Source organism: Hyperolius riggenbachi, chromosome 3 (genome assembly GCF_040937935.1).
Source record: "Hyperolius riggenbachi isolate aHypRig1 chromosome 3, aHypRig1.pri, whole genome shotgun sequence".
Classification (NCBI taxonomy): Eukaryota; Metazoa; Chordata; class Amphibia; order Anura; family Hyperoliidae; genus Hyperolius; species Hyperolius riggenbachi.
This window is the reverse complement of record NC_090648.1, coordinates 350,108,081-350,121,420: the sequence shown is the minus strand read 5'-3', so window position 1 is coordinate 350,121,420 and position 13,340 is coordinate 350,108,081. Positions and strand designations below refer to the sequence as shown.

General features: G+C 44.0%; 1 protein-coding gene across 5 annotated transcripts in view; it reads left to right on the top strand.

Annotated features, from left to right (window-relative positions):
• UIMC1 (ubiquitin interaction motif containing 1) overlaps positions 1–13,340 on the top strand; it is a 209,430-nt gene that overhangs the window by 138,559 nt on the left and 57,531 nt on the right. For 3 of the 5 annotated variants that reach the window (XM_068277053.1, XM_068277054.1, XM_068277055.1), the window contains exons 9-10: positions 4,996–5,158; positions 5,256–5,334. In XM_068277053.1, coding sequence (XP_068133154.1) covers positions 4,996–5,158; positions 5,256–5,334 — 242 coding nt within the window. Of the gene's footprint in view, positions 1–4,995; positions 5,159–5,255; positions 5,343–13,340 lie in introns of all 5 variants that reach the window. The other 2 variants (XM_068277058.1, XM_068277056.1) reach the window with 1 other exon arrangement.

Below are 13,340 nucleotides of genomic sequence, written 5' to 3'. Positions count from 1 at the left end.
AGCTCTATCCCCTCTCTCAGCCCACTCATTGACTTTATGGAACAAACTTAAAAATACCAAAAGGTTGAAATCTTCGTTCCCACAGCTAACCTCACTGTTTGGAAATCCAGATTTCACCCCCGGACTAGAACACAGAGCGTTTCGCTGGTGGAAAGACAACGGCTACTACCTGGTCAAACACATACAGATAGACGATAAATGCCCCTCATGGATGCAATTCAAAGAGAAAACCCAATTCCCGCAATCAGAATACTTCTCAGCCCTCCAAATCTTCCACTACTTAAAATCACTTCCCGCACCGCTCCCTGGGTCTCCACCTAGGACCCCATTTGAATTGTGGTGCCTAAATACACCATTAGAAGGTGGTCTCATCTCCTACTTGTACTCATTATTCTCCCAACCCCTGGAATCTTCTAAAACAAATACCATGGCACAGTGGGAATTGGATTTAGATGTTAGCATACCAATAGAGCATTGGTCAAAAGCTTGCCTAACCCTTACTAAAGGGAGTAGCTACTACTCACATATAGAGACCAATATGAAAATTCTCCATCGCACATATCAAACTCCCAGTAAGATTCATAACTTTGACCCATCAAGATCTAAATACTGTTTCCGAAACTGTGGACAGACAGGCACAATGGCACACATCTGGTGGTTCTGTCCACTAGCCCGTGACTACTGGAACCAGATTGCAGCCATTATCAACTCGGCACTAGAAAAAGCCCAACCAACTGACCCCCTCATGCTCTTGCTGGGACATAAACCAAAAGATTGGAAATACCCACACCATCGACTGGCTCAGCACATAGCCAAGGCTGCCAGAATTCACATCGCCAGACAATGGCTTCAACCATCCCTATCTATAGCACAAACTAGAGAAATTATAAACGATATTCTCATCAATGAACGTCTCCTAGCAATCATTAACGACACTACTCTACCCTTTATCAGAACCTGGCAGCCCTGGCTATCACTTACCGAATCACAACAAGTAAGAGCCTTGGCATTAACCATATAAAGACCCAACATGAGCTTTTAACTTAGCACAATAGTACACTTGTCTATGCTGATTCTGTCTCAGATAATCCCCCCCTTCAGATATGTCAACCCTATCCTACTGTTACTGTTATTATTTGTAAATTTTATCTCAACTCCGCAATGTACCATTTTAGACTTGGCCCTACCAGGGCAACCTTACTGCATAACTTGTTCTGTTTCAAAAATCTCAATAAAAACCCTTGAAACTAAAATTGCGACCAAATAGCCATGATTGTGATTTTTCAATTTTGTCACGATTTTAATACAAATCAATGGGAGTGTTCTTTTAAAAATGAAATCTATCCAAAAAGTGCTCTGCCTTGTATCTCCAGCCTAACTCTGGTCTGATTCCACTGGCTGCTTGTTTATTACTGGTGAGTGACTCGAACATAACTAAAGGCAAAAGCTCGGTATGACAGCCAGGCAACTAGCATTATTTAAAAGAGAATGGAGATGGCAGTCGGATACTGAATGTTGCTTGTGTGTGACTCTGATTATTGAGGTCAGAACAAGAGCATGATAGATGGCTATTGGCTTACTAAAATGACTATTGCTGACCTCATTCTATTACAATGCTCTTGGTATGTCATGAAATAATGGCCTGGTGAATCGGGTGCTGATTTGATCTCTGAACGTTCTGTGAACATACTGCCAGTGAAGTGTAGCCAGGCAGACCACTGCCTGGACACAGAACTAGACAAGTGAGAAACCCTTCCCTGATTCCTGTTGGTAGCTACCTGGTAAGCTAGTGCCAGCATTGCTTGTGTTTCTCTCCCCCTCCTTGTTTCATAGAACAAACAGGTGATCTTTACCAGGCTGAATGTTTCTTACTGAACAGCCTCCATTCTATTTGCTCTGAGGCCAGTAAAATAATGCCTGGGAGCCCTACTCCCCTCACATATCCATAGGCAGTTTACGTTATATCTGAGCAGCAACCTCCACTGGTATTCATTGTTTTGGCACCTTCTTTCTAATTGAGGCAGTTTACAAGCTGAAAAACACAAGTCGCAAAATCAAATTACAGCAAGAATAGCAATGTTACAAACGCCTCGGAAGAGTAAGAGCTGTGAATTTCAGTCCTGTGAAGTAGTGAGCGCGTGCTTCTCACATTACTATTGTGAAAAGAAGCATCTGCACTCCTCACTGCTTTCTAGCCATCTGAGGCTCTTTCCTCTGCTTTATGGCTTTCTGCAGGATTTATGTTTCATATGACTTGAGCTGGCATACATTTACTGTAACAAGATGAAGTCCAAAAGTTCAATAGGCGTGTGGGAAAAAAGGATTTTCAGAAGGATGCTACAATTTCAGTAAAATGTTCAGAGCGTATTCAGATGGTTGGCGTTTAGGGATATTTTATTATCAAAGCTTTTTTCTGTTTTTAGATGCGTGTGTGCGCGCATGTTTGTGTGTTTCATGTAGTTATATGTACATCATGACTGCCATGTATGCAAACTCTGCTCCCTATTTGTATGGACACTGGGCTTTACTGTTTATCTCTCAGTGCCAACATAAGAAAATGATTACTAAATGATGCGGATTCATAAGCAGTGATGTGTGCCTCCCAACCCACCATGCAGGTGATTTGTAAGGCCAATTTTAGGCACATATGTAAATATGGTAACAAAGGTTTATGTGACAGACAGAGCTCTCCCAGAAGATCAAAGGGCTCATACACACATCCAACATAATGCACAACATGACCAACCGCACAACACATTGTTTACATGACATTACGTACACACACGCCAACCACGTAACAGCCAACTCGTTTACATACTGTGTGTGCAAGCTAAAGTTCAGGGTTGGAACACAAGTTTGACACCTCACTGCAAATCACTGTCCGATATTACATCCTCAACCTTGGTTTACAGCTGAAGAGTGAGAACTGACACTGGAAATAAAACCTCACAAAATAATATGCCATACATTATATAGAGAAATGCTGAATCCAGGTGTTCAGGGGATTCGTTACAACTCACTAAAAAGGACTTCACGGTGCTAGAAAGACTGGAGGAAACAGTCAGCACAACACACAACCATGGCAGGGATATTTGTACCAGCAGGAGTCCATCTCCTGGAACTTCCTCTAGAATGCAGCTGTGCTTCAGAGACCACATGGCTCTTATGCTGCAATACACACTAGGGGGAGTCACAGTAGAGAGCTACCATGAAATTCACATTCTGATCTTCCTGGCCATCGCTACCTTTGTGCCAGTTGGGTAGCATTAGTGACTCCAGAGTGTTCTGAAACTCACTACGTAATGATACTTACCCAGTACAAGAGTGGAACTGCAGACAACTTATGTGAAACAACACAGATACCATTTAGCACTGAGTAGCTAAGCTAGTAAAGAGCCGTATGTACTGTGCAAACTGTATCAGCTTCAAACACCTGACGAGAAAGACTAAGATTTCATTACCAGCCAGGGATTAGCAACATCAGTTAGATTCATGTGTACCAACATTTTAGCATACCCATCAAAATAGCATAAAAATGCTTCTGAGCATGTGCAAAGTCATGCATACCATAAATGAACCCCATAATACCAAATAGCACTACTAACCTTGCAACCCGAGTTAGCAGCCTGGATCCTGGTGTGCAATGTCCACTCTCCAAGTGGACATAGTTAGAATAAAAAGCTGTTTGAGCGAAGCCAGGATGGAGCCCGCGGGCAAGGGGACACTGATTCTACTAAAAAGGAGAATATCACTTTAAATGTATGCTGTTTTGACAATGTATGCTGGTTTGTTGATACACCTGCAGTCACTTAGCAGTTAGAATAGAAATAGCATCCCTGCAGCAGGCAATAGTCCAGTTTTGGATGGGTTTAGTCTGGCAGACAGGAACAGGGAAGCTGACATTTGATTACAGGCAAGCACTAAACCCTCCCCCTCCATCTGATCCATCTGGCAACTGCCTGCCTCACATGGCTTCTATTTCTTGTTATGTCTATCTGGGCCTGTGATTGGTCTTGGCATGGCAATGAGGTGAAATGTGTCAGTTTGTGTGATGCTGATGCTGGCTGTGGACTCATTTCCAAACTTTACATATATAAGGAAAGGGGACACCCCGGACACGCACCTTTTTATCAGATGATGCCACTGGTAATTAACTAACTGTCTTGATTATGGTCATGATTGCAACCAGCTTCACGCCATACAAAGTAGGCATCCAGTTTTTGTCAATATACTGTGTGCAATGGACTTGGGAATAGAATGCTATGTACTACCTACTACCGTTGACTAACGTTGCACGGCTCTGCAGAATGCACATGTTGAATCACATATGAATGTGGGCTCATCCTGTGTCCATAGATGAACGTTTAGGTGGGCTGTGGAACAGGCTGTGTACAGTGCAGTAGGTTTAAGGGCTGGTTCAGACGGGCGTTTTTGTGGCGTTTAACGCAGCGTTTCAGACGCAGCGTTTTTTGGGATCTACTGCCATCCCATGCAAGTGAATGGGAGCGTTTAGAGCTGGCTTTTGCAGGCTTTCATGAAAGCCTGGCAGTAGATCCCAGCGTTGCGTCTAGTCTCAAAAGCAACATGCTGCTTTCAGAGGCGGTAAACGCGAGGAAACAATAGCAGAGACCAGAACTGCTAGCCTTGAACGCTTTTCAAAAGCCTTCAAAAGCTAGCTTTTAAACGCTGGCGTTTAAACTCTGGCGTTTGAACGCAATGCCAAGCAAAAGCTCAGCAGACGCCCGTGTGAACCAGCCCTAATTCCCACAAAAACCACCACCCTTTCCCCCAGCAGGAGGGAGGTGCCAGAGTAAAGTCATGCCATAATCAGATACCAAGTAATGTAAGCTGAGCATTTTTACTTGTTTCTTGGGATGAATAGAACATTTGAACAAGCAATCAGAGCTACCTGTACAGCCAAGTACAAGGCATCCAATAAGAGTATGTTGTATCTCTTTAAATATAGGTTTGAATTCATTTTTGATATTATTTCAGAATTGCTGTCCAAATGTTCCATCTTCAGAAGAGATTGCATTTTTGGAGCCAGTCTACCCTTCACAAGTGGAATGCCCAATGTGTAGCTGTACATTTTCTCAGGATCAGATTGAGCAGCATGCTGCATACTGTGATGGGGCCAAAGAGGAGCCAGAAACGGTTGGTGGGTATCATACTATCCTGATAAATAGATAAATGCAGACCTATACCTGTAGATGTATGTGATATATGTAAATTGTCAATGTATGATCTTTACTTAGTTTTGAGACCAAGGAAGAAGTTATCAAGGCAAACACATGATGGATCAGGTGACAAGGGCACAATCTCAGACTCTGGCAAGTAAGTAGGTATGCCACTTTCTTTGCCTTTTCTTGATATATTCAGTCAAGAGTGATAAAGTTCTGCAAATATTTTTTTTTTTTTTTTTAAGATAATGTGACTTGGTCTGTTTTAACCCATTCGGGTTCCGTCGTTTTCACTTGAGAAATGTTCACCTCCCATTCATTAGCCTATAACTTTATCACTACTTATCACAATGAACTGATCTATATCTTGTTTTTTCCGCCACCAATTAGGCTTTCTTTGGGGGGTACATTTTGCTAAGAGCCACTTTACTGTAAATGTATTTTAACAGGAAGAATAAGAAAAAAACTGAAAAAAATCATTATTTCTGAGTTTTCAGCCATTATAGTTTTAAAATAATACATGCCTCCATAATTAAAACTCACGTATTGTATTTGCCCATATGTCCCGGTTATTACACCGTTAAAATTATGTCCCTATCACAATGTATGGCGACAATATTTTATTTGGAAATAAAGGTGCATTTTTTCCGTTTTGCATCTATCGCTATTTACAAGTTTAAAATAAAAAATATATAGAAGTATTTCATCTTTACATTGATATTTAAAAAGTTTAGACCCTTATGTAAATATTTACATGGTTTTTTTTTTTTTATTGTAATTTTTTTTTTTTTATATTAAACATTTTATTTGGGTAGTTTTGGGAGGGTAGGATGTAAACATGTGATTTATAATGCAAATGTGTGTTTGAATTTTATTTTTTTTACTTTTAGTTGTAGTGTTACTTTTTGGCCACAAGATGGCGGCCATGAGTTTGTTTACATGACGTCACTCTAAGCGTAACACACGCTTAGAGCGACGTATGGGGTACGTTACAGCCAGAAAAAGCGAAGCTTCCGAGAGAAGCTGTCGCTTTTTCAGCGGGGGAGAGGAATCAGTGATCGGGCACCATAGCCCGATACACTGATTGCCTGGCTAACGAACCGCGGGCCGGGAGCGCGCATGGTTCCTGGACGTAGTTTCTACGTCCAGGAACCAAAATAGGTTAATGTACCAGTGAAATTTCATAAAGCATTAGTTTGATCCCATTGTTGTTGTGCAATAAGGGTAAAAGGTGTGACTGAGCTCTCGCAACCAGGAAGTCCAGATCTCTGTACTAACTTACCGTATATACTCGCAAGCAAGCCGACCCGCATGTAAGCCGACCCTCCAACTTTTACCTGAAAAACCAGGAAAAAATGATTGACCCCCATATAAGCCCGGGGGTATGAAATGCTGGGCGCGTGATTCCCCCCCCCCCCCCAGTGTGTCCCAGTATAGCTAGTATAGTGCCCAGTATAGCTAGTATAGTGCCCAGTATGGGTAGGTAGCAACCCAGTATAGCTAGTAAAGTGCCCAGTATAGCTAGTATAGTGTCCCAGTATAGCTGGTATAGTGCCCAGTATGGGTAGGTAGCGACCCAGTATAACTAGTATAGTGCCCAGTATAGCTAGTAAAGTGCCCAGTATGGGTGGGTAGCCCCCCAGTATAGCTAGTAAAGTGCCCAGTATAGCTAGTATAGTGTCCCAGTATGGCTAGCATAGTGCCCAGTATGGCTAGTATAGTGCCCCAGTATAGCTAGCATAGTGCCCCAGTATAGCTAGCATAGTGCCCCAGTATAGCTAGAATAGTGCCCCAGTATAGCTAGCATAGTGCCCAGTATGGCTAGTATAGTGCCCAGTATAGCTGGGTGGGTAGGTAGTTAGTGCCCCTCCTTAAATGCCAGGAAAGCCTCCGGTCCCGACGGAGTATCTCCAGCCTGCCTAAAAACCTGCGGTCGGCAACTTTCTCCCATCCTCTCTGCCATATTCAGCAAGTCCCTAGAGGTAGGCAAGGTCCCCGCATGCTTCAAGAGGTCCACCATCATACCTGTCCTCAAGAAACAAGGGGTCTCCGAACTTAACAACTTTAGGCCCGTGGCCCTGACCTCCGTCATCATGAAAACCATGGAGCGGGCGGTCCTAGCCCACCTTAAGCTCTCCACTTCGCCTCACCTAGACCCCTACCAGTTTGCCTACAGGGCGAACAGGTCCACCGATGATGCAATCAACATCTGTCTGGAACTCATCAACGACCACCTTGACAGGCCAGACACGTATGCTACGATACTACTCTTGGACTTCAGCTCGGCCTTCAATACCATCTGCCCACGCATTCTCCAACGGGATCTGGCTGCACTTGAAGTCCACCCAAGCCTACAACTCTGGATCACGAACTTTCTTACCAACAGGTCCCAAGTCGTCAGACTTGGCGATATCTACTCCAAAGCTGCAACCACGAACACAGGTGCTCCTCAGGGCTGCGTCCTGTCACCACTGCTGTTCTCCCTCTACACGAACAGTTGCAGATCTGAGGCAGACTCTGTCAAGGTCATCAAGTTCGCTGATGACCCCACCATCATTGGCCTTGTCACCAAGGATAACGTCCAGCAGTATCGTCAGCAGGTGGAGAGAATCTGCAACTGGAGCAAGGAGAACAGGCTGGTGCTTAACACTGCAAAAACAGTTGAACTAATTATTGACTTCAGGAAGTCTGCTCACACCCCACCTCCAATTTATATTGACGGCACTGAGGTAGCCAGGGTGCCCTTTGCCCGGCTCCTGGGTTCTACCATTTCCAGTGGAAGCCCAACATCACTGCCACCCAACGGAAAGCCCAGCAGAGACTTTACTTCCTCCGTCAGCTGAGGAAGTTCGGCATGACTCAAGTAATTCTAACCAGCTTCTACTCCGCCACCATCGAGTCGATTCTCTGCTCTTCCATCCTGGTCTGGTATGCCGGCGCCACCACCAGCGACAAAGACATACTACAGAGGGTCGGCAGAGAGGATCATTGGGTGCCCCCTCCCCTCACTTGCCCTATTACACAACAAAAGGGTGAAATCCAGGGCGCTGAGGATTGCCAACGATCCCTCACACCCAGGCCACTGCTACTTCAGCCGGCTGCCACTGGGCCGGAGGCTACGGGCCATCTACACAAAAAACGCGAGACATAGGAATTCTTTCTTCCCCTCAGCGGTCAACCTCCTAAATTCTCTCCACATACTACCATCAATTCAGGCCCCTAAGGACTGCGGGGCCGGCCACGCGACGGCTGATCAGCTGACCGGACCAACCGGCCCATAAGACTAACTGCCAGACACCTCAGGTCGCACTGGGGACTGTGATGCATATTTTTGTTATATTGGAATGTTGTATTGTAATGTATACTTGATGCCTTTGCTGTCGCTGCTATCTATTTATGTCTCTTTCCATCTATGTCTCTCCCTGGGCTATATGTGTTGTGCCAAAAATAATTCCGGGCATGACCCAGTCATGCTTGGCGAAATAAACGATTCTGATTCCCTGCTCCCCCCCGCGGCCGCCGCTGCTATTACCTTAGGCGGCACCGCTTCCTCTATCCCCGTCCTGCTCCGGTAACTAATTCACAGCAGCGCGCCCCACGGCGGCTGCTGTGTGATGACGGAGGAAACAATAGAGATCGGCTTCCTGTAGCGGCGATATGTATCGCCGTTACTATGGGAACCGCTCTCTATGGTTTCCTCCGTCATCACACAGCAGCCGCCGAGGGGCGCGCTGCTGTGAATTAGTTACCGGAGCAGGACGGGGATAGAGGAAGCTGCGCCGCCTAAGGTAATAGCAGCGGCGGCCGCGGGGGGAGCGGGGAGGGGCACTACCCACCCACCTACCCATACTGGCACATGACTCGCAAGCAAGCCGACCCCCCAACTTTTGGGCCACTTTTGGGGGGTGAAAAATTCGGCTTGCTTGCGAGTATATACGGTGTGTTTAATTAAGCTTGCTTTTACAGTTGAACCAATGTTTTAGCTGCTGCACTGGTTTTGATAAATGAAGCTGCAGAGAGCTGTGACCGGACCTACTGCATCACAAATTGCCTCTGTGCAGCAAAGCTAGCCTTTGTGCACCTACCTTCTATCTAGGCTATAGGCCAACCTCTCAACTCCGGCAAAGGCTGGCTTATATTCATGAGGATATGGGCATGTCAACATAACCACACCCCCTGTCTGCCCACATGACTAAGCCATCATCTGTTTTAATCTAGTTGCTTTACTTAGCGTAGCTATTGTTATTGCTTTCAATCTTCTACAGAGAGAAGCTCAGATGCAGCAGGACACATGAGTTCTTTGCAGCCTCTTTTTTTTTTTTTTTTGTTATGCAGCCTAAGGGCTCAAACCCACTAGAAGCCTTTTCATTAGTGAAAGTGGGATCACATTACTCAAGTGGGATCACACTCATAGCATTACATTAGCGAGAACTTTTAAAATCACAAAGCACTCCTTGTAGATTTTGGGCCTTACCCTTTTTGAATATAGTGCACATTTTAACATAGGCTCACTTTAAAGAAGCACTTTTTGCATGTTACCTATTTGAAGCTAAACAAAACTATAAAAAACTAACAATTATGGATGGTATCAAATGTTTTCCAGAATCAGCTGCTCTATTTACATTTAATACATTTATAAAAATGTGATGCAACATATGGCCATTCAGGACCATGGTCACAGAAACCATTACATTACTGAATTTTAATCCTGTCCTAGGAGATTATGGCCTCAATTCACTAAGATCATGCTGGAGATAATAAGGCAAGAGAAAACTTACCTCCACATAAGAGAGAGTTATTTTATCTCTTCATTCCTTAAGTTACCTCCTCTGTAGTTAAGTTACCTCCTCTGTAGTTAAGTTACCTCCTCTGTAGTTAAGTTACCTCCTCTGTAGTTAAGTTACCTCCTCTGTAGTTAAGTTACCTCCTCTGTAGTTAAGTTACCTCCTCTGTAGTTAAGTTACCTCCTCTGTAGTTAAGTTACCTCCTCTGTAGTTAAGTTACCTCCTCTGTAGTTAAGTTACCTCCTCTGTAGTTAAGTTACCTCCTCTGTAGTTAATTTACCTCCTCTGTAGTTATTTTACCTCCTCTGTAGTTATTTTACCTCCTCTGTAGTTAATTTACCTCCTCTGTAGTTATTTTCACATGCAGTTAATAAACAGCCTGTCTTTAACTCTGGAGTTATTTTAAGGATTGAAGAGTTAACTTAAAGACAGAAGAGTTAACTTTAGGTTTGCCTGAGGTAAAATGTTTCCTGAATACTACATGCCTTATCACCATGGTAACAACTCTAGAAGAGTTATTAAAGACAGGAGATAAGTTTAGTGAATTGAGGCCTATGTGTTTGAGACTGCAGACATAGCACCTCCTTCCCATACATTGTCTGTACTACAGACAGCTGCCATCTCACTATAGGCCTGTCTGACAAACACTGCAGACAAGATATGTCAATCTGACGGATGAGTTTGAAGTTGGCAAATGCCAGGAGAATGGTTCTTGCCTAACTGCATTGTGCCTAGTGTAAAGTTTAGTTGGGTGTGGGGAAGGGGGGGGGGGGGTATTATGGTTATTTTTCAGCAGTTGAACTTTGGGCCCTTGGTTTCAGTGAAATTAACTCTTAATGGTTCAGGATACCAAAAGATTTTGGACAGTTTCATTCTCCCAACTTTATGGGGAACAGTCCCTTCCTGTTCTAACATGACAGTGCACAAATGCATAAAGCAGGGTCCATAAAGACTTGGATGAGCTAGCTTGTTGTGGATTAGCTTGACTGACCTGCACAGAGCCCTGACTTCAGCCCGATACACCTTTGGGATTTATTAGGACAGAGACTGCGAGACTTCTCGTCCAGCATTAGTGCCTGACCTCACAAATGTTCTTCTGAAACATTGGTCAAAAATTCCAGTAAACATACTCCTAAACCTTGTGGAAAGCATTCCCAGTATAGTTTTTAAGCTTTTATTGCTGGAAAGGGTGAGGCAACTCCATATTAAAGTCTATGGGTTAAAGGGAACCTGAAGATACCTAAAAAAAAAAAAAAAAAACTTAGTTGGAGCTTCTGCCAGCCTCCTGCAGCCGTCCTGTGCCGCACATACCTGGAACGATCCTCAGGTCGGTCGCCGTCCACTGCGCCTTTGCACTCACGGTCGTGTATGTCCTTGTTCGCGCTCCCTCGCGCAGGCGCAGTAGAGATTTTCTCATACTGCGTCTGCGCAGTACGCTCCTGGTGACAAGAGCGTGAACGCAGAAGTGCACAGCCAGGGCTACACAGGCACAGTGGATGTTGACTTGTAAGTCGGTGAAAGAGAAAGTGAGCCACGGCGGGGGAATGGAGCATCTTTCCATGACGGCACAGGTGCAGGATGGCTGCAAGGGGCTGGCAGAAACCCCAGGTAAGTTGATCTTTTTTAGGTATCTTCGGGTTCCCTTTAATAATGGAATGTCATTAAAGTTAAAGGGAACCTAAACTGAGAAGAATATGAATTTTTCCTTTTAAAATAATACCAGTTGCCTGACTCTCCTGCTGATCATGTGTCTCTAATACTTTTAGCCACAGCCCCTGAACAAGCATGCAGACCAGGTGCTCTGACAGAAGTCAGACTGGATTAGCTGCATGCTTGTTGCAGGTGTGTGATTCAGCCACTATTGCAGCCAAATAGTTCAGCAGGACTGCCAGGGAATTGGTATTGTTTAAAAGGAAACATCCATATCCCTCTCAGTTAAGGTTCCCTTTAATGGGTGTATAAAAGCAGGTGTCCCAATACTTTTTCAAATATAGTGTGTATAAATGCATTTTCATACTAAGTGGGTGTTTGTCAATCTGCAGTGCTAGGTTTTTAGTTCCACCTGAGGTGCCCTGTAGGAAGCAGGAAATTTGGGCACCCGCTAGTGGCAGAAATTTGAGCGACACAATAGACGCTTTTAGAAATAGTGGCTATTTATAATTGGGGCTGTCAGTTAAGTTTAGGCGGGAGGGGGGGGGGGGGGGGGCGCTACTGTTATCTGTTGGGGGAACGCAGACTATCAACGTTAGCTGGGGTGAGGGATAGTTAACATGGGGGTAGTTGAGGTTAGACATCCAAGGGTGTTTGTTAAGGTTAGTTATAGTAGAGGGAGGAGATTGTGTGACAGTAAGAATAGGTTTTGCTGTCGTAATATATCTGTAAATTTTACCAATATTTTACTAACGAAAAATACCCCCATGTAATAGTAGAATATCGGTAATACCCAAATTTCATTATGGCTCTTTCATGCACACATCCTGCGACCATCAGCAAGTCTTCTTACTGTGAAATGTCGCTGGCTACACTATGTCTATGCAGCAACAAGTTGCTGTAGCGTGCCATCATTTTAGAAAATCCATACAATAACAGAAGCAGCAACTTTTCTAGCTGCAAAAATGTTCAATATAGGGCTTACACTAAGTACAGTTGCTGAAGAACAACACTAGTTGTCACTATAGATATCTAGGCTGTAAGTCCAAAGCTGGTGGTTTCGGCGCCGAGTGCTGAAGCTGGGCACTGCTTTAGCAGTGATGCTATAGTGCGCGGGGCACATAAGGATAATTCGGAGCTTCCAGCGATTGCTGATTCGATTCCGGACCCCAAATTACTGCCTCCTTCTTTCTCTTCTAGATACCAAACCCTAGGAATCTTAAACTGGTGGAAGAGTTTGCCTTTCTTAATGAAACTTATTTAAAATCTGAGCACTTTCAGTTTTTGGAAAAATTCTGGATTGGGGAATTTTTTAGATCACCATATAGCTGAAGTTACTTCCAGCTTTGTATGCTTAGGAGGCAGTCTTGCTCTCCATAATCAAAGAAACCTCTGACAGCAGGGAGATCTGAATATGTAGTGTCCTGCCAGCACAGTCACATGATACATTTGCAAGGGATATTGAAAATCATCTTATTAAACATTTTAGGGGCCGTTTTTTTAAACTGTTATTTCTGGCTGAAATTCGAAATTATTAATTGCAATAGCTTTAGTTCAAATGTGATCATTTTATCGATAAGGAGAGATGGAAGAATTGGGTTTAGTCAAATCAAATTGTTTTAGATTGCACTGAAGATCCCCAACGCCAATAAGATGGAGGCAGAGAGTAGCAATGAAATTCTGCAGCGACACCTACAGGTTGGCCAGTCCTCAAAGTGCAAGAGTG